The sequence below is a fragment of the Kryptolebias marmoratus genome, linkage group LG14 (genome assembly GCF_001649575.2).
Source record: "Kryptolebias marmoratus isolate JLee-2015 linkage group LG14, ASM164957v2, whole genome shotgun sequence".
NCBI lineage: Eukaryota > Metazoa > Chordata > Actinopteri > Cyprinodontiformes > Rivulidae > Kryptolebias > Kryptolebias marmoratus.
In genome coordinates this window covers 13,519,032-13,544,941 of record NC_051443.1, presented here as the reverse complement: position 1 = coordinate 13,544,941, position 25,910 = coordinate 13,519,032, and the positions used below count along the sequence as shown (strand labels likewise).

The window sequence follows — 25,910 nt, the reverse complement described above, 5'->3', positions numbered from 1 at the left end:
GTCTTGTGACTGCACTTTGAGCTCACTGTCCTTAATTTCAAAGATCTATAAGCTTCCTTAAATCACTTTGTTCAGGTAACACAAACAGCATAATTATTAAAGTAAACTGCAAAACAATCCTTTATATGACTAAATCAGAATAAATAAGCATTAATGTTGTTTCTCTTACATTTGAAAATAAAAGGGCTGTTAAAGATGAAAATATTAAGACAGAAATAGCTCCACAGATTAGTGAGGGAGTCCGTGTTGTTGGAAATTGCACTTGAAGCTCCTGCACAGCTGTTGTTCTAACTGCAGAAGCTGGTGCTGAATAGATGCAATGCTCCCCATCACAGCGACAGTCAGTTCCTTTATTTCTTTTTGAAAATGGCCGATAATGTTGGGTGCAACTCCATTACCAGCATTTTAAACATGCTGATCAGGCTCCTCTTTCAGCTGATTAGGTCTGAGGATCTGTATAATTAAATGAGAACTTAAACAATGCTGAACGGGGGGATAAATGGATGTCCCTCGTTCTTGTTTGATAACCCTTTTAACCATATTTGTGTTTGTAAAGCTTGTTGATTGTATTATATTTAAGAAAAGTTGCATAAATACCAATTTATTGCAAATATCTATTCCTGTAAGTGATGACACACTAATCAACTGAAAGAAGCTCGTTATTATACAATGTGTGAGAACACACAACTTTTGCATAAGGTCCTTAACCTCTTTATTTAATTTATGTGAACTTTTTTTGGACCGATGAAATGTTAAGTTTTACTGATTATTCTAAAATTGTTTATATAGTGAAAATAACAATTGTTTGGACCTCAACTATCATGAAATTAAAATAATTGTCTGTTTTAAAAGGCTTTATTTTTAAGATCAAAGTCTTTTCCTTCTATTACCCTGGAAAAATCTAATTTACATGTTTGATTTTAGATTGTTAACAGCAAAGTTTTCAGCATTTTTGCTTGAAAACACAACATTTTGTAAAAGAAAGGCCCTAAAACATCCTACTTTCTAAGTGTTTGAGTTGTTGTTGCTGTAACAAACTAAAATGTGTTGTTGAAATGCTAGCCTGGGTTGACAAACTTGTCTCTCAGAAGAAGATGGTAAGATATTTCCTATAATATAATTCATAACAAGTTGCTAGAAATGCTGACTGCGGTTTCACTGAGAATGCAAATGTTCTCATTTTAGAATTTTAAAATAAAACAAGCCTTGCAGTTATTAGCTTTCTAGAAATCTGGATTTATTTGCGCAAGTTGGTAAAAAGTTTTCCAAAGATGGATTTAGAAAAAAAAGAATAAAACACTTGTTTTTCTTCCATCTAGAAGAAAAGACATCTGTGCTAACATCTGCAGAAGCTGACCTGATGGATTCTTTCATGAGTGTTCTAGACCTCAAGAGACTCCAGCTGCTTGTCAAGGTAAGGATTTGTGGGTAATGAACAGAAACCCCTGATGGCCACAAAGGCCAGTTTTTCCTCTTCACCTCGTCTCTAAGCGCTGACACACTCTATACCCTCTCTGAGTCCCTCCAACAGTGTTTGCATCTTCTCCCTTAATCACAATGTGAAAAGAACATTCTGCCTGAAAGGCAACAGAATGACACACACTCGCTGTAAATGACAATATGTCGTTTATTTTCTATATTTTCAAGGTTTAGTATTTACAAACAAAATAAAACAAAAGAAAAGAAAAATCAAAAAAGAGTTTTTGACAAACACCGTTTGTCTGCATATTATTGTAAGAAAGTTTACATTTATCTTTCTTCTCCTCTGTCTTCAGTAACTAGCTGACAGCTTGTTTCCTCTAGGCCTTGGATTACACGAATGAGCTGAAACAGTGATCGTGTGAGCGGGGTTTAAGAGGGACCGAGCACTTCGGCGTTGCTGCTGCCCCTCCTTCCACCGTGCACATCGTCAGTAAACATATGAAACATGCGATCGTCTAAACCAAATTGACGTCTGGTTCATCCCTTAAGAACATCAGCGGACCTTTTTGCATCTCTTTAGTTTCCCCCTAAACAAAACCCTCAAAAAGAAATATATAAATATATGTGCTGGTTTGTTGACAGTCTCTAAACTGCTAATGTGTAAGCTCAATATTTTGTTATACATCTCCATTAATGCCCTTTCCTGTATGTTAGTTGCGATTGTGAGGAAAAAAAGCACATAGTTGGGAAGCTCTCCCTCCAAAGGCAAGTATCAAAAAACAGCACAAACCAACAGTGCTGCAATCCATCTCGACTGTGTACTAGTTCCTATACACTATGGCATATTCACGATTAAGCGCTCTTTGTTGCAAATGGAGCATCTCCCCCAATCATTTAGAAACTCAAAACAAGATGAGGGCAGCACAAAAATTTAGGGATATTGCTCCCTTTCTAGCTCATCCAACATCTAGCCTCGTAGAAGGAATCTCTGCCCTCTCGTTATTAAGTCAGAAAGTGCAATTTAAAACAAAGACAATGACTTTGAATGCTTTGCTTTGGCCAGTTTCTTCTCACACATCAGTATTCAACCCTACACATCAGTGACTAGCTACAAAGAAAGGTATAAAGGTGCTCCAAATTTGTACAATGTCTCAAGTCTGTGATATCACTGCAAGTCTAAATACAGTATTGCACTTTTTTTTAAAACTGTACATGACCTCCTGACATATTCTTTATAGCTCAACTAAGGCCCCGTTTACACTACACCACATATTTTATCTTCTCTGTTTAAAAACAAAACTCTGTCTGCAAAATTCTAACAAAAACGCTGTAACACCCATGTCGTGCCACTAGGTGGCGAGACTGCTCACAAAAACAAAATAGAGATAGAACATGCTTAGCTTGGCTACAGGTTTTTCCAAAACATTTGCAGCTGATTTTATTTTTCTTTACTAGTGTTTACTATTTTCTCTGAATTTTGAAACTTTTCAGTAGAATATTAAAGTTTAACCGCAACAGAATCAGGATAAATTGAGACACGTAAAGAAAAAAATTTTTTTTTAAATGGTCTACGTTGTTGTTTTGGTTCCTGGGGCACAAAATGATAGTGAGTAAGTGCGATTTAGGCTGCTATGATATAATTCCTCAAAAGCTATGTATTTTGAGTTTACATAAAAACATTAAAAAGGGAGAAAATCTCCACTTTGGAAAGTATTTTTAAAAGTCTCGTTTTTTCTCACCAAAACCTTTGTTTGTTTTTAGACAGGAGGTGCAAATGTAGTAAAACAAACAAAAAAAATGTATATATCTGTTTTTTAAAATATCTGGTTTAGTGTAGACAGGGCCTGAGAGTTTAAGAAAAAATAAAACCCAGCAACAAACAAACAAACAAAAAAACAGCTTCAAGCAGTTTACTTTGTGAGTAAAGGTACCAACTGGATAAACGGAGACATTTGGCCATCGTCATTGATAACTCCTTTCTTGTCTAAAAACACAGACATAGAAAACATAGAGTATAGTAAAAATGAACATTGTGTGCAGGAGTGACGTCCGTGTGCACCAAGCTCACACACACACACACACACACACACACACACACACATATAACAAAAGAATGGAACATGGCGATAGTTTAGGCACAAATACTTTAGACTTGTTCATGTAAAAAGTCAATGCTTCTGTTCACACACAGATAACATCTAGGCAGAGAGAGAGAGACAATGAACAAAATAGAACATTACATTTAACATTTTTGAGATAGTGTCTATTAAGTATTTGTGACAACGCATGCTTTTATGACAGTGGTGGGTTGACTGTATTAGTAAACTACCGACAAGATCTGTGGTGTAATTTCTTTTTTTAAAACAGCATCTCAAAGGGCTTAGTCACTGTGAACTGATGGGATATTTGGGGCCATGAAAACTGTGGCTCTAAATAGAAATTGTGCACGACTGAGAATTTGTCACATTTGATTAAGGAGACTGCAGTAAGGCCTTGAGCACGATGTAAAACCTACTGTATATGCATGAAAAGAACCTGTAAGCCATGACGGCAGCTTATTTTACTTGAGCCATTAAATAATGTTTGGGGGGGAAACTTTTTTTTTATTTTTATTTTTTTTATGAAATTACAGATGACTTTATACATAATGTCCAGGTCAGTTTAGAGTACCTAAGCCCCACATTATGGATTTACATGAGACAAAAACCTTAATGCAAACCAGCATTTCTTTTCTGTCACTTTGAAGCTGCACAAACACACTGCTTGGTGAACATGTTCCCACACCAGTGGCTTGATATCCAACATTTTTAAACAAGACATATGGCGCTGCTTTTTCAAAGGTTGACACGTTTTCCTGAGGTCTTAATGAAATGTCTGTGATATGCTTTGGTCAAAAGACAACAAGATTACAGTACCAAACCCTTATATGGAGCCTATTTTTAAACTGTTTTCTCTGTAAATAATTCAGGGGGAACAGCGAGACTCAACTCGACTCCTCTTTTTTCTGCAGGGCATCTGTCTTTAAGACTGTTGTGTACACAAAAATTATCCTACCCATTGAGGAGAGCCTTAAGGATACAGCTTGACAGTTCACAACAGCAAAGAAGCTCAAACTAACAAGCAAACAAAAAAAAACAAAATTAAAAACCCAGCACTTTTCTCAAACACCCATCGTCTACAGCTCAGCCACAAACAACTAGCAGTCACCCATGTTTTAGGTACAGTCCTGACGTGAGTAATGTGTCTGAAAGGCCCAGGTACAAAAGCTGTGAAATGTTACTGATCAGCTGGGCGGTTAATAAATCACTATATACGAAGGTGATACTTTTTGTATCGGCTTCATAAAACCAGGGTTTCACTGAGAGTTCTTTCTCCTGCGTATCTGTTACAAAAGTCAAATTTTCATTGCTGATTTTGAGAAGTTATGCACTATCCTGGTGCAATTCTAAATGACCTAATAAGTGAGACTTTCGAACAGAGCATCTAAAGCAAAGTAACAGTGTGTCTCTGTGTTTAAAGTTTTTGAGATGGCAGTGACTTCAAAATTCCAAGTACATGCTCTCAACAGCATCAAAATGTTGTGCCAGGCTCTTCAGGTACAATAACGGTTACAGTACATGACAACTTACAATACTGCTTTAAATAAAGCACATATTGGCAAGCCTGATTAAAAACACATTGTGAAGCCTTTCTGCATTCTCACTGGCCAAGCAGTGGCACTGCATCAGCAAGATGTATGGATTTAAGAAAAGCCTCTGGAGGCCTGAGTCAGATCACTATTGGGGCTTCTGGTTGTGATGGTTTGCTGAGGGACTTTTTTTTTTTCCACAAATAAAACTGTAAAGCTCAGACTCCATTATATGTGGTGTCCCAGCAAGCCGGGTCGTAAAATAAATTGGGGGCTCGTCCGGGATGTTTTGAACTTTTAATAGAGACTGAACTTGACTGGTATTGTAGAGTAATCAGAGAGTAGTGCCTTACAACCTGTCCTTTTTTTTTTTTTTTTGTAGTTTGTGTGAGCCTAGTCTGGGCCAGGGAATAGTCTTTTTTCTGAATGACAATGTTCAGTGCAGGTTTAAGATGAACCAGCAGTTGTGGGGATTTATGGTGAAGTTCTGTGGACATGCCCAATGAACTGAAATGACAAAAATTTATTTCTGCTCTTACATAAACAAGCAGCACACTTAATTAAAACCCCGGTTTGTTTCAGGGAGTAGGGTGATGGTGATGCCATAATTTATCTTGAGTAGAATGACACCAAAATCAAGTTGTTAAATGTTAAACCCTGTGGGTTCAGCTGCTGCAAAATCAGAAACTAAACTAGAACCAAAAATACAAATAGCCACAGAGGTGCAAGGGAACGATAAATGTCCATCAAACAGGTGCTTCTCAGCATCAAAAACTGAAAGATTTTGCAATAAGGTTTCTTTATCTCTTATGAGACATTTTGTCACTTAACCTTTGTTGTGTATAGATGATAGAAGTAAGACATTGTTATGATAGAGAATGCACAACACAGTATCTGTAAATTCTAGATCTACAAAACTATTTACAGCACACATATAGGTAATTGTTATGTCACAGTCTATTGCATAATGGTGATAATCTTTAGTTTATAAATATTATAAATATACACACAACTTTTAAGCAACATTACTTAACATCTCAGCCATCTGAAAAACAAAAAGAAACAGAAAACAATCGCATCCATCCATATATAACCTCACACACTATCTTCTTCCTCAAATAAAGAAAGAAAAGCAGCATTTTCAGTACCTATTCCCTTTGGACCCATAACACTGTCATGGTTTGAATGTGAGCCTCTGTGGGGATACAGTGGCTCAGCGGACGTTTTCTCATCACTAAACACAACTTAATACTCGGTTACAGTTTTTATGTAGAATAATGAAACAAAGAATCCAGTAAATTATTAGGAGAATCATTTCATGAGTATGTGCTTTTTGAATTTCTTTGTCAGAGTTGCATTTGTAATTCCACAGTGATGCCTAAAGCTGCTTGGTAGGAGAAGATGGTTTTCTTCTTCAACCAGGTAAATAAAAAAAACAACAGAAGAAGCACATTGCATTCCATTTAAAAAAACAAACAAAAAACAAACAAAAAAAGTAAAATAAATGGAAATAATGAAAAACAAATTGTCATACATGATATATAATTCCTTATATTTCTCAGAAAGGAAGACTCGTTTTATACTACAGTTTTAAATTGCCATTGCCAATATTGTAGTTGGATTTTACACTCTTCTTCACTTGCACACACTCTCTCACACATCCATACAGATGTATCTGTATAATATACATTCTTATGTATGGGGAGACAAAACTGTCTAAAATATAATACAAGGTCTTATATACAAGATTTCTGTGAGGTTACTTTCGAGGAAAATTGGGGAGAGGAAAAAAAAACCTGATATTTTTCCTTTTTACCTCTTTTGTTCCATCTCCACCTTAAAAATGAATTAAAACATATTTAATTTAAAAAAATAAAGAAAGGGAAGGGAAATATGGGATCATAAATTTGAAGAAAAGCGCATTTTGTCTTGCTCAGTTTCTGCACTGCTGAGGACAGAATCTCTCCTAGATCCGGGGGATTCCCTGTGCTGGGTTGAGGATGATGATGCTGCTGCCGCCGCCGCCGCTGCCGCCACTGATGCAGCCGAGCGCACCGGGGGCAAGGCTCCTGACGACATCTGCCGGAACAAATTGACCCGTTGGGGCACTGTAGTGCGGATGCCACTTTGTAGATTTATTCCCTGGATGGCTGCTGCCGTCGGTAGCACAATGGAGGCCAGAGAGTCTCCTGAGGCTGGATGAGCTCTGGGCCCCAGAGATGTGTCGTGTGGCAGTGACGGTTGGGAGGCAGACAGGTGTCGGACGTCTCGACTCAAGCTGCCTGACTGAAGAGCCTGTGTGCTCTTGTGGATGTCTCCCCGCTGAGGTGAAGGGACCTGCTGCTGCTGTGCTGCCGAGGCTGCAGCAGCAGCAGCGGACGCAGCCGGCTGCTGACCGAGTTGTTGCTGCAAGGGTAGAGATGGTTGACCAATGGGCTGCTGGATAAGCGACAGCTGGGAAGCTGTGGGTGAGCCGTACTGGAAGCTCCGGCTGGCCAAGGGGGTCTGCACGGGAGGGCTGCACATGGCAGCCGTGAAGGAGCAAGGAGACATGATCGTCCCCTGCTGCTGCAGTGGCATTTGTGAAGAATTTAGGTTACCATGGGAAACACTGGGCACTGGGTAACCACCCTGTGCTGCCGCCGCAGCAGCAGCAGCGACTGGCAGCATGCGAGCAACAGAGGCATTGGCAATAGCTGAAGCACTATAGGTCATGGGTACAGAGGACTGCTGCAGCTGAGTGGTACCAAAGGCAGTCGAGTAGGGAGGCTGAGCTGGTGAGTTAATGATGGAGTTTCCTGACACCGGGGTTGAGTTCATCCCAGTGACCGACTGCTTGCGGTCCACCATCATCACCATCTCCCTGTCCTGACGGATAATCTGCTTCAATATCTCGTTCTCCTGTGTGTTGAACACGCCGGCGTTCAGGTCCTTCTGGAACTTCTGCAGCAGCAACGAGTTCTTCTTCCCTGTTGAGGCGCAATCAAGACAGTGAACACATGCACTAGTGGCAAACTTTGGAAACAAATGAGGAGTGTAATAAAGATGCAGCTTGTATGTTTAAATGTGATCTAAGCACATTTGAATTTTAGTGAATGCTTTGAAGCTTTTTTTGTTCCTTTAGAGGAGGGGGCATCATCAGAAACTTTGAAACTATCCCACAGAATTCAGTCCTACAAGCTGCATCTCTTTACATCCACTAAAAACTGTTAAGCTGATTAAAAAGGACATTTAATGGAGAAAATATGAAATTTGACACTAGTGAAGGACACAGGAGACAGAGATCACTAAAGGTGTGACATGATAGCATCAACTATGAAGGTGCAGATGTTAAAAGACAGAAGAAGACTGATGGATTGTACCCACACATCACAATACTGGACATTGTTTTAAAGAAAATAAAGACAAAACATCTAAGCTCTAAAAATTATGTTCAACTCTTGCTAGAACACATCACAAGGGCATCTAAAATTGCTGCTTTTTGTTTAAATTTAATAAAAAGTAAAAGATATGTAATCCAAGAAATTTAAGTTCCATGCACTTATATTTTACTGTATTTTAATGCAGTTGCATAAAAGTAAACTTACTGTAAGTTGATATAACTTAATGTCACTCAACAGCGAATGACATGTTATCTGTACTGTTCATTTTTGACATTTTGTTTTCCTTGCAATGTTTAATTTGAATATTAGGAATATAAATGAACACTATATCTAATAGTACAGTGCTTCTTTGATACAGTAAGCAAACTGCGTTTAAAAAGAACTCCAAAGGACATTTTGTGCTGAAAGGACAACATTTCCCAGCCTGTCACAACAAAACATGGCCGCGATAATAAATGTGACAGATGGTTTTTCTAAACACCAAACGCTTTTGTGGCTTTGGGAGTAAAACTGAGTTAAAATGCTAAGGGGTACTAAAAGCATACAATATGTCTCGAAGGCTGCCACATTTCACAATAAAGATGTACTTAACATATTTACTGCAAGGGGCCATGTCGGCTGTCTTTATAAGACGCGTTTCCTGTAATTACTGCTGTCCTTGCGTATTGACAAGCTGTGAAGAATTGTCCGTAAAGAAGACAGAGCGGACTTTCAGTGTGCTGAAGGCTTTGGCTACAGTCAATCAATCAATCATTAAGACTCGTCCTTGAAGGCAGAAAATTTCTCCACAGCTTAGCAGCGTCGCTGCTGCCGTAGCTTTTAACAAACAAAACTGATGTCAAGATTTTCAGCACTTTTCTGTTTAGAATCAAGCTTTCTGTTTGACGTCGATCACTTTGATTGCAACAATCACTGCGGGGTCGGGGATTAAGGAGCTAAAACAAGCACCACAGATCAAACTACTGGTAACTTACAGGTTGCTTACATTGCAAGTTTAAAGGCAAACGGATCAAATGCTGGAAATTGGAATGAAAACACAAAACCTTTAAAAGAGGGTGCTGGCATAATGGCAACTTCTGAATGTGCCAGCATGATATTTACAACAATAAGAATCTGTTCTTAATAACATCTTTTAAAAAGGAAAAAAATGACAACACAATGAACTGTACTATTCAAATTCTAGAAACACTGTAAACTTAAACATATTTCTAATATTTACAATATATCTATGTTGTGTTACCTGTACTTCAATAAGAATATTTTATAAATAATTCATTGTGTCCTCTGACTTATCTATTGATTCTCTGCTGCCCTCCTCCAACCTCTTTCTCCATTTTTCTTGGTTTGAAATCTTCTTGTCTTTGAGTTAAGTGTCCAAAAGACGAGTACAAATGTATCAGTAATGATTTGTGGAGATGCACATAAATATACTTATATATAATGTATATTCACATTATTTTTTAGAGTTTAATAAGCTGGTACTAGAATCAAGGCAAAGGAAGTGGAATAATCCACCTCAAAGATGAATCCAAGTGGCTGTGACAGTCTGCTGAGCAGTGGGTGAATTTACTGTACATAAGCAGAGGTTCATGTTAGTTTTGTACATTTATATATCCCACAACCCAAACAGCACTTAAAGGGGAAAAAGAACTTATTTTATTTATGTTAGCGACTAAAAATAGTTAAACTTGCCACATTACTTATTAGAAAGAAAACTTACAGGCATAAGCCTTTTATTGAATTAAGACACACACGCGCAACCTCAGTAACATTTCAAATTTTGCAGATATTTAGCAGTTTTGGAAATGTTTGTCCTACTAATGCAACTACATGCTAGCTTATAAATTTGATAGAAAAACTCCTGAAAGGATAATGTCTTAAAAACTAAATGAAAACAAACAAACAAAAAATTGAAGGTAGCTTAATTTTAGTACGCTATTTTTATGATTGAGTTCATCTTGAACATTAACGTGATTAAAACTGTATGAGAGTCAACCGACACATCCACCAAACACAGATAAAGCAAATGAAACACATCGTGTTCACAAACATGACAAATAATGAAGACTAGTGTGCTTAAATTTAGAAAACAAGGCCAAATGCATCAGTGGCTTTTTCTAGAAAATACACATACTGAACTTTTAAACTCTTCATATCAAAGTATTTAATTCCTAATAAATTCAAGGAGAACATGCCAAATGATATCATTAAAACATGGTAGCAATACATAAAGCAACCTGCTACTTACCAGGTACATGTCGGGTACATACTGGCTTAGTACGTTGTAAATACGAGGTACATCCCTTTTTAGTGTAACAAGCCACTTCATGATACAGCCAGGACCCTGTATGTACCCAGTACGTACCAGGTATGTACCCAGTAAGTACCAGGTATGCACCCAGTAAGTACCAGGTATGCACCCAGTAAGTACCAGGTATGCACCCAGTAAGTACCAGGTATGCACCCAGTAAGTACTAGATATGTACTCAATAACTACCAGGCTGTATTATGCACTGCTAGTAAAATATTTTAGAACTAAAAAGAAAAAAGTAAAGCTGGTTCAATTGTAAAAAGATTTTGAAGATATTATCCTTTATGTTTTTTAGTATTATTATTATTAGATTAAGGAATGTTCTCAAACATGTACAAAGTAATAACTTCCAGTATTATTATTGTATTGTCGTATTATTTCAGTAAATATAGGCTTTAAATGAGTTACATTTTACAAAGCCTTCCAGTACTTCTTTTTGGAAAAAGATTTGTTGTAAAGTATAAGAAAATATATATAAGAAAATGAAGGTTTAACATTTTATCAACTTTTAAAATTAATCCATCTTCAGTGTTTTTTAAAAATCTAAATGTTTAAAGTTAGGTTTTAGGCAAAACAACATTGCCAATTTTCTAATGATTTTATCCTTTTTTATATATAAGTCAGAAAACGACATTTAAAGTCAGACAATCAGAAACAAATGTTCATTTTGGTGAAAACATGAATAAATAATGAAATGACCTTGCAGGTAACATAAACTGTACGTGACATTGCATTAGTAAAGGTTTTACTAATTGGCAGATATAATTCTGGTGAATACACTTTCAGAAAAGGATTCATTAAAAAATAAATAAAAATGTTAAACAGAGCTGTGTTTGTGTCTACAAACCAAACAATTATACACTAATTAATTTTGTGTTACAAAATGAAAGTTAAATAAAAAATGACATGTAGGACTAGATGAGAGCTCTTTGTTTCCTTGATTGTCTTTGCTGTTGACATTTCTTTGTAATGTTCAAGAAAGTATCTGAAGTTCTAGTGTGGGTAGCTGGAGTTATGTGTCACGGATGCAGAAATTAAACACGTAAATGTAACCTTCAGCAACAAGTCAAACTGCTGGGATGATTCTGAGACTGGATCCATTTAACAAGCCTCAACAGGTTCATTTGCTCTTGTTCAAATATTGGAATGAAGTGTTTACCTGGTGCCTACTCGTCGGCCAGGACACTCTTGAAAACGAGATGTGCTCGTCTCAAGATGGACTCCTGGTCAAATAATTTTTAGATAGATAAAGGATAATGTCAAATGGGCAACAAGTTACTGTTTTCAAAGCATGGTTACCTTTTTGTTTCCTTTTTTTTTTAGAGCAAGACAAGCATGTAACCAAATGCAGTCCATATGTAGAAATGATAAAACCAGAACTGATCACATGACAAAATATCTTCCATCGTATGAGACAAAACCCCTTTTCTTGTTTCATCTGAAAGGATGTTATCTGTTCTGCAGCACTGTGAGAGGTGTCAGAAGGGGATGACTTTGTCCGAAACACAGTTATGGTGAAAAGTAAACTCAGCTGGAAGTTCTTAAAAGGGCAAATGTAGATTACAACGGTTGGCAACAAAAGGGCACAGTGAAACTAAAACTTTAAACTTCTTTAAAGGATGTGTAAAGATTTTTTTGTTCCAACCTAAACAGAAATACTTTCACCTTTAAATATGGTCATATGCAACCAAATTAAAATCAATTTAAGGTTTTTGCAAATATGTTCAGTATTACATTTTTTATGGTAAGTTTTGAATTTTCTCAGCTATTTTAGAACAGTCCACTCTGCTGCAGATGTGGTTGTACATGAATGCACAATTTAGTGTTTTGAGTCAACCATGTGTCAGAAAGTAACACAGATGGTCCTGTTCCTGGCAGAATTATACACACAGGAAGCCAGGACAAAGAAAAACATCAGTGACTGGCAGAAATAAATACAGACTACAAACTGAACAACTGACATGAAACATTTGCACACTGTCATTCTACAAAAGCTACTGTTTTTTTAATATTTTTTTTTAACTCATTTACATCCGTTCCTGACAAAAAATAACAGAAACAAACTACCAAGCATTAGAGCGTCTTTGTAGATAAAATGGGACACTTGTTGACAAAACCAGAGGTTAAGAGTGAGAATAAAAGGTTGTTTGAGCCTGTAGGACATCAGCGACAACAGATAATATAAACTTTAATTCAGATGTTTTAGAAGTGCTCTGGGTAAAAATTATGAACAATTATTATACCTGTTGTGGATAGCTCTTTGAAGAGTTTAATTCTGCCCCACATTATTGAGCTAAAAGTTCGTCCTAATGGAACCAAATCCAGGTGACATCTTAAAACACCTTTAAATTAAAAATCCTATTGTAGTTTATGTAAACACTATTTATAAACCTTAACACTGCCAGCAAATTTGCATTACGCTTCCTTACATACAATGACATTACATATAATTTTATACTTATTTAAAGGTACAAATAGCAGCAGCAGGTGATATCTGTAGCACTTCCTGTGCAGCCTGGGGCACATCTGGTACATCCTGAAAAAACTCATGTAAAATTGATGGCAGTGAAAATGTTTATAAAATAGTGTTTGCTTGAACCACTATAAACCTTTGGAGATAAGAGTTGTTTTAAGATGGCAGCCATGTACTTTAGTCTCGGCCCCACTCAAACTAGCTTTTAGCTCACGAGTCCTGTCAGGATTAATCTCTATTTCTCCAAACTGAGCTATCTACAACAGGTATGCTCTTGCTTGTTCATACCTTTTCCACAGAACCCCACTTTAAAAGATCTCAACTATCCTTTAAAACAAAAGGCTCAGCTTTATAAATTAAAGTTTACCTGTGGCTGCAGTTGTGTGTTATTTAAACTTTTATATTGACTTTAATATGTTTTTAATTCTGTTCTGGGAGAGATGGGAAGAAAAACACTAATTGAAGCTTTCTGGGAGTAACTAATAGGATTATCCAAATCACAAGGTTATCTTGTTATTTAGTTCATTACTAGATCTTGAAAGATGCACCACAAGATCAGTGACATCAGCTGTTTAAAGTAATCCTTATTACACACTTATAGCATTGTCTCTAAATGTTGTCGCAACTTGGCTGAACAGTGTGCCAAACCTTTACACTAGCACCAGAGCAGATTGACCCTATTTACAAAAAAGGAGCTACTTTAGCTACTTCAGTAACAATTATTACCCAGTTTGTGTGACATACATGTGCCCCTTTATATAGTGAGAAGTATTATTATTACTATATTATCTGTCATGGTACAGTTTCTCTTTTATAAGCATTTCTCTGTTACATGATGAAGAAATACATTTGGGGATGAGATAACAGTTAATGAAACTGATAAGGCCCTGCTTCACGGGCCGGACCGGATGTATGTGGGGACCTGCTTTTTGTTCTGTTTGAAAAGTCTAATATGGGGCGGGGTGCTGCTCATACCCAGGAGTGCAGATGAGTTTAAAGAGGGACAGACACACATGCATGTGAGGTTAGCTTTCATCCACTCGCTGGCTTCCAGTGGGTGGTTGGATCAACACAAAACCAAAGAGTTGCCGACCTGACTTCCTCCTGGACAGCGACATGCACTGCCTTTCAATTAATCCAACAACAAAATGCTACTTTGGTTTTATTGGTAGGATTAATGCCTGTTACATCAAAATCATCTTCAATGGTAATTAAGACAAAAAAAGACAAAATAAATGCGCACAGGTCATGCAGCACAAGATGGCACACACAATGCTTTAATGAGGGAAAGGAGGCAAACAAATTCTGATAAAGACAAGACAGCAAGGCATGATGACAGGCAAGATATTCCACCAATCAAACAGGGCTGGGAGACAAAGGTCTTACCGATGCGGTCCAATCGGTCGATGGCGACGGTTTCAAAAGCCCGTCGCATCATGGGGTACTCTTCTAGCACCTCATTGAAATGGTCAACGGAGAGTGAGAAGAGTCGACAGTAGGTGTCTGCACGCACGCTCGCTGTTCGTCTGCCCTTGGTGAGCAGACAGATCTCTGTGTGGCAGGAATACACAAAGGAAAACACATGAAGAAACGGGAACAGGAGTAGCGAGAACAGAAGGTCACACACAAACTCATCCCAGTAATTAATGTACACATTATCATATAGATGAACTGTAAGAACAATAGGGTTTGGGGGTAGAAGCGCTAATGTGAATGTAAATAAAATGAGAAGTCTATAAGCTGTATTGTCACACGTATTATGTTAAAATAATTCATCATCCTGCAGAGGGCTAATAGTCTCATAATATGATTCAGTATTCAGCTTTGCTGTCAGGCTTCAGAGCACTGCATCAGTTCTGAAACGTAATGTGTAACTAAAGAGGGGCTGGACTTCAGAGCATCCCCGTCTTCCTGTTTTTGACGTAAAAAGATATGAAGACAACAGGAGAACGGTGCGTCAGCAACAAAATCACCTCGTAGTCCCTGGTTAAATTTATTGTCAATACAGATCGTTCTGGACTACAATAAACTTCAATCCGCAACAATATTAAAGCTTTCTACTCTCCTCACAGTAGATGCTTTTAGACCAAATAGTTTTAAGGACACTAAGGACTTTTAGTCCTAATATGTAGCGTTATAAGGATTTACATGTTAGCTTTCGCACCACCAGGGGAACACTGTCTGCACAACACTTGGCTGATGGTCAACTCGATTGTTTCACCTATGCCACCTGTGACATTCATCTTCAACCGAGACAACAAAAATGAAGAACTTTGCACTCGGAGCCGATTGCATTTGGTTTAAATGTTTTAAAGTGTGCTACAAACACTTAGAAGAAAGTGTAAAAGGAGCCAAGATCAATCTGCTTTTTCCTTCATATGTGCACAAAATAGCAGACAACAGTGAAAAAGATAAATGCAGTTTTAAAAATGAGGGTGCTAAAAAAGCTTTCGACTTGCTTGGCCAGTCAATACAAACCATTCACATCCCCACTGAGTCAAGAAAACGCCTACTCTGAAGCAGAAGCATAAAAAAATAAAATAAAATTGCGAAGCTTGCGTAGACAAACATTTTTAAATCGAAAATGATACTTGATTTTACACAATTTGATTTTCGTCATCAAACAAAATAAAAAAAATAAATAAACAAAGGAGAAAGAGTTAAGTTAAAAAAAAGCCTTTTACTTACAGCTTTTTACATTAGCTTACACGCTAAAACAACAATTTTTCCACATTTAGCAAAACTTTACACTCAAGTAGCAAAACACCAGGCCAGAATTTGTTCTGACTTTATGTTGGCTGACTTGATTTTATGGCAAGAAATAAATCTCTTCATCAGTCTGCAGTGTTGGTCTTGTGTAGCGCTTAGTGAATTTTTTTGAATATTTTTCTGAATGCCTCGCTTACAGCGATCAATCAATTTGCGAAACATCTGGGGTGTACTACTAATTAGGTGCGGTTGTGCTAAATGTGAGAAGTGATTTGACAAAAACGATTCTGTTTGAAAATATGTACTTAATCAGTCATAAAAAAATTAAATACTGACATTTTTATGTCAGCAAATGGACTGATAGTCATGCATGCCAAGTTGAAGTATTTTATAGAAAAAAAAATGCATCATGTAGTTTTTGTACCTAACATCACAGTGTAGTTTGTTTTCCCCCAGCAACCACCTATTCATTTATCATCTTCCTCCTCCAGTATTTCCTTTCATTGTTTTACCACAGCTTAACCTTCACTTACATTTGCACTCAGCCTACTTCCTTTTACATGGTTAAATGGTAACTTGTTATCGTGTGATCTTTCTTGGCTCTGCCACGAGCTGCCGTAAAAATAGAGCACAGAACGTCCAGGATGTGCGAGCGGCGCTCTCAAGCTGTGGGTGTGAAGAAAGCATTACTGCTGCTGTAATGGAAATGCACCCCTTTACAGTAAGTGCTATGCACCTCTGTTAACACAAATACGTACAGAGGAACAGAGAAAAACGCATCATGTTGTTTCGCAAGTGTACAGAAAACAAGAATCTATCTGCGTTAAAGTGAACACATTGTTCTAACAGGCTTGCACGATGCACCCTTCAGTAACATCCTAAATTAAAAGTGTTAATTGACACTGAGAAGCCAGTTCTAGACTAAAAAGGTAGACAACAGCAGGTGAGGTGAAAATCACATTTATCCATATGGACTAATGACAGTCATAACTTGAACAAATTTGAAAGTGGTTGCAGAATTTAAAAAAAATATATCTGTCCCCATCTTTGAATCCTATTCAAAGCTCACATTTGAATGTTTAGAAAAGGAACAATTTCCTTTATCTGGTTATAAGAAAGTACATTTTCTCAGGTATTTAACAGAGTATTTCCATCATAAGACAACTGGGGCATTCTCTATGAAGTTTAGATTTTTTTTTTTCTTGATGAAAATGAATTAACAAATAAGAAGCAGAAAACACCAAAATTAGAGCCATTTTTTGGAGCTATCATTAATTAGTTAGTGACAGCAACTTTTAAAGAAGATTTATAATTTTCTACCAAAATTGGTAGATAAGTTTAGGGGATTTAAAATTTTTAGTTAGAAACATGCTATGGATAAATATAGGCATTTTGTATTTTGAGAGGTAGTAAATGTTTGGATTTGAGAATAATAATGCATTTCAGATCCTCAGCTAATAAAAATAGGTCAAACAAATCTAGGTGCCAAAAATGAATGACTGAGTGAATGAAATAACTAAAAATTTTACTTTTTTATATATTGAAAAAATAGGGAAATTTCCAAAATATATATATTTTTGGCTAAAATAACCAAGTTACAAAATGTTAGACCCATATTAATAATAACCCATATTTTATTACCTCTTAACCAACTATAAAAGCTATAAAAGGCATTTCAGAAAAGCAGAAAAAAACTATTTGCTATAGATCAAGTCATGGCCTGAGATGAAATCTGGCATATCTACTGTTTTAATCCTAAACACACATACATCTCATACAAGCTCATCTGCATTTTTATGCTGACATGTGGCAAACCTAACAGGTATAAATCATTTTTGAAATATCTGCTCTGTCACCTGGAAAACTTGAGGCGTTTATGAGCGTGTGTGTGTGTGTGTGCGTGTGTGTGTGTGTAAGTCAGGGGCCCTGCTATCACTTCTCATGATGCAGGTTTGACACCTGCCTGTTGTCTTATCACAACTGTTGTGTCCTGAAGCTTTGAGTATAATTTACCGTCACGTCATGTGTCACTCGTAGCAACCAGCCTCCCTCTCTCCTGTTCCCCTCTGAGTGTGAGTCTCTCATGACTAAGACATTCAAGCCCAAAAGTGTTTCTCATCTGTTGTTTGTCATTGTCCCAGCATCATACTCCGTTAGTCCTGAAGCCACAAGACGAGTTCACAACATGACTGCACGATACTAATCTGTAATCCCATCCACCGTAGCCCAGAGGTGCTTTTATTTCAGCATGCAAGTGTGGTGCTGACCATGGCTGCTGGTGCTTTGTGACCTATTGTCTTCATAGATGTCCTTCTCATTATTATGCTGAGAGTTTCCTACGGCTCGGCGTTGTTGCTCGTCGTTGTTGCTGCTCTTCATCCTCGCCCTGTTTCATCTCAGTTCTCCACACTAACTTTTCATTCTAGTCACGGTGTGGCCCGGTTGTAAGGGGAGAGTAAATTATATGAGAAAAGGGGAAAGGGTGACTGTCTACTAATGCCATACAAATGCAAGAAAAGAAATACATCAGCACAGCAGAAGACAAACAGCAGTTAAGGGCACGAACAGTTCTTGCATTAGTTAAACAATTCACTAATTAAAAAAAGCAACATTCGTTGAAGGCATGCATCTCACCTGTCACCTTGCAGGCAAAACATTTTAAACAAACATCTTGCATAATCTGAGACTGAGTTATATCCAGTTTTGTGTTTGCTAAGGTTGGTTAGCTTAGTTTTTATTTTATTTAAGGATATTACGGATCAGATGGGGATTATTCAGGGTCCGCTTCAGACCCACATGCCATATTTTGCCCATGCACGTTTTACACACCACCTGAAAATACTCTACCTGAACACATATCCCAGTTTGAGGAATATGAGCTGCATTTTTCAGGGGAGCAGTGAGTTTAAACACTTGCTGGAGAACTGTTGAGTTACTGATCTAATTAACCGTCATATTCTCAATGTGATTCCATCAAACTCCAGGTTAAGGCAGAAAAGAACACTGATCCTAAATTAGTTAAAAACAAACAAACAAAAACAACAATTTATCTACCTTAAAGCATCAATATCAAAGCTTTATTTTCTGCATTTTAAATGTAAGGATTGGTTCCTTATGGTGTTAATCAGTTTTTAAAAGCAATATTTAATTCTATATGGACAAAGTCCCTTATGATGTAAAAGTGATCTTTAGCTTTCTTTTACTTGTTAACTGTAAAATATGCATATGAAAAGTATAAAATAATACAAACTATTCTCTCTAGCCTTTTCTCATTCTGAGAGGTGGTGCAGAAATTTGCAGAGGGTCATGCGGTTCGATGATATATGGTAGGAGAGAGACACTTTTTCCCATTTTGATTTCCACATCCTCCTTTGTTCGCCTGTGAGGCACACAGTGAATTCAACAGACACACTAAAGTGAAGGTATTCTTAGACTCCTTTGCTTTTCTGCATAGGAAAGATGAACTCAAGACATAAAATATGCAGGAAGCCCGGAAAAAGGAGGCTTTTCTTTTCTTTCTGAGAGGCGCAACAACAGCTGCATGTGGATTTTGTCGAAGTAAACAAGCAACAACTAAAAATTTATGATATCTGCAATGTCTCGGAGACAGAACTGAGCTGAGAGGAAGAGCAGAAAGTAAAAGCACACTGGAGGAACAGAACAAGCAAATTGCTCCTGACTTTCCACGGAAAAGGCGTCCACTCAGGCTGCTCACGGGTAGTGCCAAGTAAATGCAGTGAGAACGAACGGAGGGGGCGAAGAGTTCTTGAATGTGAGGGTGAGAGAGGGGGAGGGACCTCTGTGTGTCCTAAGGGATGCCTGATCCGTGCCTTGGCCCACTCCAGCAACCAGATGAGAGGTTATGTAACCAAAGAAGCTGACTAATGTCTAACACTAGTTACTGAGAATTTACAATAACTTCCAACAGCATCAAACTCAAGGCCGCGGGAGGATTTCATGCCTCATGCTGTTGCCATGCAAACATGTTCTTTGTGGCCTTGCAGGATCAACATATTTATGTTAATTCTGTTGTGTGTGCATCTTCTTACCTCCGAAGTAGGATCCATCGGTCAGCTTCATTTCCTTGTTGAATTTGGTAATGACGCTTACGACGCCATGCTGAATAAAGTACATCTTCTTCCCGACTGTGCCTTCCCTGATGATGTAGTCATTGGGCTGAAAAACCTCAAACTTCAGCTTGCTCAGCATCCCAGTCACAAAGTTGGGGTCTGCATTGGCAAACAGAGGCATGGTGGCCACCAGCTTGCGGCAGTTGAAGTTGACAATTTCCTGGTGGAGGAAAAGGAAAAGTGTTTGTTGAAACGGCATAAATAATTCACTCGTTCCCACCTAAACCCTGAGAGAAGAGCAGCGGTTAGGTGGTCTGAGACAAAATACCCTCACCAAGCTTCTTTTTTTTTTTTTCTCCGCTGCTGCTATGTGCAAACACAAATGAATTGGATGCATAGTGCTGCTTTAGTCCTAATACTTCTAAAGCACTCCCCATATCTCTCCTGAGAGGAAACTTTTTGGCACACAAATCACATCCTGATGAGTTTGCCCTCTGGTGCCGGCTACAAGCCATCTCTCTGGTCTCATCCTGTCCCCTCGTTCGCTGCAGGAGATTAGGAGCTTGTTGTCTGTTTGTCCATGCGTCTCTGTTGCTGTGCAGATGGAAAGCCGGAGCACTTGGCAACTGCAGTGGCGTGTTGTTGACCCCACATGAGCGATAACTCTCCTCCAGTGACAACAGGACATTAACAGAAAGATAACCAATCTCGGCCATGTTTGTTGGCTGCATGAGGGTGACGCGAAAGAATGTTAGCGCAGCCTCAGATGTGTTTGTCAGCAAATGCCACAGGGTTCTGACCTCAATCATGCACCAGAACTAATGAATCAGACTGTAAGAAGTTTTTATACCCAGCCAGGATTTGTCCTGGTGAAACAATCTTTGGCTTTGCCTATTTAAAGATTTGTCATATGGCAGTGAAACAGAGGCAATGAAAAAAGGTGGTGGTGACGTTTAGGGAAACACCGCAGCAGAACAGAGTGGATATATGTATATTTTACTGTATGCACCTAAAGATCTAATTATGGTCCAAGAAAGAGCACAGAGATGTTTTCTATTTTGTTTGGTCTTTTTTTTCTTCTTCCCAGAGACAGATGGGGTTTTTAAGAGACTGGGGTCATTGCCCCTGACTCAGAAAAGAAAAAGATGAATTAAAAATTTTGACACATTAAGCCTCTAACACTCAGTTTGTGAGAAAATCTTTAGTTGCATGTCCTCAGAATGTTGTCATCATAATCACATTAGGCTTAAAAAGGAAAAGCACTCAGACATTACATTAACTCTTGCACAGAGTCATACGGTGCATTCGACCTTTAAGAGTTTGAAATCTGTCTGAACCATGAATCTTTCAAAAGCAAGAAAATTCAAAGAGACCCCCCCCACCCCCTCCTTAATTCTGTTCACGTTTGCCTGTGTGAGTCAGCTTTCCAAAACTGCTAACTTGTACTGCAAAGAAGATTTAGCAACTTAGAGAAGTAACTTCTTGTTCTGCTGAGTTTTCAGTGCCAACAAGAGGGTCCACTTCTTCCTCACTTTGAAGTTTTAAGACAAGAGAGCAAACTTGAATTCGAGTTGCACCGAAACTAGTCGACTCTTTGTGTCAATCAGCCCAATTTCGTGCTGATTTTAAAATGCACAGTTTCTCCCATTCTGTGAGGATTAAAATAGAGTTTGGCAAAGATGACTTTAAAAAGGGCACACTTGAGGACTCATATTCCTTGATGTGGCTTTGCAAAATAAGAAAATTGCAAACTTAAACTTCGAGGTAACAATACAGCTCACAGATCATCTCTGTTAGTGCTGAATTAAAAGTTAAATTATTTTTCAAGGTCAAAGAGTTTGGCATGTTCTTCATACAATGCACTTCACCGTGGTCTTCCGACACATTCTAAGCAAAGCTTTGCTTAAACTACTTCATCAATTATACATGCTCCTATCAGAGTGATTATGGGCACATTACTCAGTCATCCCTATAAACACTTTCATTCAGGCAGCCCATTTGTCATGCCAGAAACAATGAATCCTTTTAGAATTAGCAGCTGAAAAGCAGGAGTCATCATTCAGCTAGATATTCAAATGAGATATGTAGTTTGGTTTGTCTTTTCTGGAGCTACTGGGCTAACATGGTAACAAAACTATGCATTTTTCAAGATAAACAGCTCTTTCAAAGTTGATGAACACCCTGGCATTCCCATTTTTATCCAGTTTGACACAAATGAAAACAGTTCTGAACATGGAATTGCATCTTCATTAGGTCATCATGAATACCTTCAATTTTTACTTACGTCTTTGTGAGGGTATTCTTTTTTTGGTGGGTCTAAGTTTGCTTCAGCTTGTCAGCCTTGTTTGAACAGCTTTAGTTGCTCTGTGCTGTCTATAGGCAGATTTGAACTGAGCTTGCAGCACAAACTGAACTAAGCCGGTGGAGCTTTCTGTGTTAAATCCTTGTGCCTTCTTTGAAAATATCTGGAAACATATACCTGCACCACGCAGCGACATTCGGCTCTGCGAGGTGACTTAATGGGGCTACATGAAGGATGGCTGTGAGGGCCTTTGCTTGCTATGCTGTTTATTTCTCCTCTTTCCAGCACTGCTGCATGCTACATGAAAAGCTGAACCGTGATGTGGTCTCTCAGTTAATAATTCTCGTTATTTATGTTTGGATAAATAACGAAATGAAAAAGATGTGGTTGGAACTGTAGCCTTGTGTTTCTGTGACACTTCGGACTGGGGTTGTGCATCCCTGGTTTGTAGCTGATACAGTAAGTATCTCAATACACTGCTTCATTAAAGATACCTGAGCAGCAAAAACCGATATGACACTCCCGATATTCACTCCCTAATCATGATGTGTGATCCAGTATGGGTTCGATTCAACACACAGAGATTCAACACGATACAGTCTGACAAAGCATGTCTATGACACAAAGTCTATGTCAAAAACATGGCTGCTTTTTATGTAACAATTCTGTCAAGGATTTTTTTCCATTTTTCAACTCTGAGTTCACATCATGCTAAGGGGACTCAAAGTAGTAATTTTTCTTTCTGCTTGACCTTGTAAAAAGAGGTGACAGTATTGGTTTTTCAGATTCTTGTCCTTCAAGTTTGATATTAACAAATGGACATTCACCGATTCATGTTTTAAAAACTAAAGCTACGTGACATCAACCAGTCAGAAACAGTCTGAGCTATTCAGTCAATGCTTGAATCCACTTTTGAGAGAAGCTGTCTCACCTCTTTGAGCGGGTCGTTCAGTTCACTCAGGATGTTGTCTTCATCAAATATTTTGCCTTGGTAGCGGTGTTCGTAGTAGTCGTGGATTTTCTGCCGCATATCTGCTGGGAGCTTGTGGAAGGACATGTATTGCTCCACTTGTTTGTACTGGAAAAGACCAAAAAGGAAAAACAAAAGCAAATGCATCAATTCAGATAGATTTAACATTCATCAGCTCTTTGTATATTATTCTGCAGATTGTTAGATATTTTTCAGTAGCCGTCATAATATATACATAAAGTAAAATCTGTTATTTTCAGAGTACATCTTAAGTAAACTGCACCGCAGCATAAAAATGAAAAAAATGTGGTTGTCCCGGAGTGTACATTGGTGTTTCTGTAATGAGGACAAGTTGTGCTCACACAGTCACGGTGCCATGTCCTGGTTGTGTGTGTGTGGAGGGAGAGGCACAATGAGAGAGGCAGGTGGTGAAGGGAAGTAAAAACAAGAACGGGCCCAGGGCTATGTCAAGCCAAGGTAGCGGTTGTGATCACGCAGTCCTAATGTGAATTAACATGCTACACCTGACACCTTGGAGGGAGAAAGGATAGACTACTAACCAACAAAACAACAACAAACTCAAGGGAAAAATTGTTTGGTTTCATCCCAAATAATATTTTGTCTGTGAGTTTTTGTAAGGAGAGCACTAAGTATTGGTGTCTGCCAAGGATTTGAAGTCATCCTAAATCAAGTTTGTTTCTTTTTTTTTTTGTCTCAGATTGCCATTATCCATTTGTTTCCTGACTCGTTTTGGGTATGAGAGTTTGTTTTACAATCATTAAAAAAAATGTCAAGTACAGCTAATGTCAAACCTCCCAGTGACTGGCAGCCATTGATTCCTCTGAAAATTATACAAAACAATAATCCCAAAGCAGGAAAACATCTCAAAATGATCTAGAACATACAAGGAGAATTATTTCTTCATCAGGTTGATGGTAAGAAGTTAACAGTAATGGAAGGAGTCAAAATGAGATCTGGTGAAAAAGAAACTGGTCTGAAGAATTGCTAGAAAAACACATCAAACTGCAAAAAACCTTCTTATCACTTCTTGTTATGAAATTCATATAATCCATTCAGTTGATTCCATTGTTTGTGTATATGTGCGACATCCATCAAACTTTAATAGACAGTCGAGAAGATAAAGCAGAACTTCTGCAAACTTTCATTAAAGAGTCATCGGAAGAGAAGCTTTCCTGTGTCCCCACTGCAAAATTTAGCATCAGAAGTTTGCAAATGACATCTTAAAAAAGCTTGGTGCATTTTGGAAACAAGCTCTAGTGGAGATTTAATCTGAGTTTTCTTCATCAGTGGCTTACTGTTTGCCACTCTCCCATAAAGCTCAGACTGGTGAAGAAACCAGACAACAGTTGTCGTTGCTCAGTCTTTCCCATCTCACCTGCTGAAGGTGGAACTCCTTCAGAGAGCTCACAGGTGTCTTGGTGGCCTCTCTTACTATTCTGCTTCTTGCATGATGTTTAGGACCATGGAAATCGTTTTGTATCCATCCCCTGACTAGTGGTTTTAAAAAATATTTTCTCTGAGCTGAATTAGGACAGTCACTTTAAAGGGGGTGAATATTTATGCAATCCCTTATTTTACATTACATATTTTATTTAATTGGTAGAAGTCTGCCACTGAAGGCTCTTTGAAAATTTGTTTTTATAAAGATGGTCAATTTATGTTGACCATGATTGATTTATGACAGCAATAAAAGCATAAAACCTGCATGACTTTTTAAAAAAAAATACTTTTGATAGGCACTGGGCACTCTATGTGCATTTCCACAACGGAACATCTCCCATAAATGTTGGACTTTCAGCTATAGAAGACAAATTTGAGACTAATATGTAAGATGACCATAAACTGTCAGTCTCTTAAAAAAATCACCCATTGGTTTTAGGCAGTACCGCTACTTGATTATAGTTAAAAAAGTATTGTGGTTTTAGCTGAAACACAGTCTTGAATGTGACTATTAACTGGTCAACAAGACTGCTGAAACAATAATCATTTTCTTCCTACAATATATTTGGAAGATAATAAATGTTTGGAAAATGACAATTATGTAACTTGCAAATCTATTTGTTTATTTATGGTTAAACATTTTTGTTTCTGTGCAAATGTGAGCTCTGGTGTTATTATTGTCATTATTATTGTCATTATTATTGTCAATTATTGTCATCTTTGCAGCAGTTTAAATTCTGGTCACTCTAACCTGAATAAAAGTACTAAGCTCGAAGCAGAAGAAAAGAAAGAAAGGGCAAAAGAAAGTTTAGCTGATCCATTTTGATCAGTCTCAGTTTCCTCACAGATTTGAGACAGACAAGGCGGAGAACCCAATCTTCTCATCCAGTCCAGACAGTTGGAAATAAACAGTGTCTCTCACACTCCCTTGGGTAATCATAGTGAGGCAGCAGTGGAGAGCAGACAGCAGCTGTGAGGTTGGTAGCTCAGGCCAGTGGCAAACTCTTTGACCGGCGTGGCACAACCAGCCCCACAAAATGAAATTTGTCAGTGAGAGAGAAGACACTTAACTCACTATGCTCCTTTTATTGATTCCTCTCCCAGCTGCAGAAAGGTGATAAGGGACCCAGGTTTTGTTTGTGGGAAATTGATTTGTTGTGAGTTCACACAGTTGATCCTGG

At 38.0% G+C, this 25,910-nt stretch overlaps 1 protein-coding gene across 1 annotated transcript in view; it reads right to left on the bottom strand.

Annotated features, from left to right (window-relative positions):
• Nucleotides 1-5,227: 5,227 nt before the first annotated feature.
• The window catches only part of LOC108231037 (potassium/sodium hyperpolarization-activated cyclic nucleotide-gated channel 1), a 70,929-nt gene continuing 50,246 nt past the window's right edge, over nucleotides 5,228-25,910 (bottom strand). The window contains exons 5-8 of the mRNA XM_017407846.2: nucleotides 23,230-23,376; nucleotides 19,976-20,216; nucleotides 14,604-14,768; nucleotides 5,228-8,019 (exon numbers count right to left, since the gene is read on the bottom strand). Coding sequence (XP_017263335.1) covers nucleotides 6,950-8,019; nucleotides 14,604-14,768; nucleotides 19,976-20,216; nucleotides 23,230-23,376 — 1,623 coding nt within the window. The 3' untranslated portion in view covers nucleotides 5,228-6,949. The remainder of the gene's footprint in view (nucleotides 8,020-14,603; nucleotides 14,769-19,975; nucleotides 20,217-23,229; nucleotides 23,377-25,910) is intronic.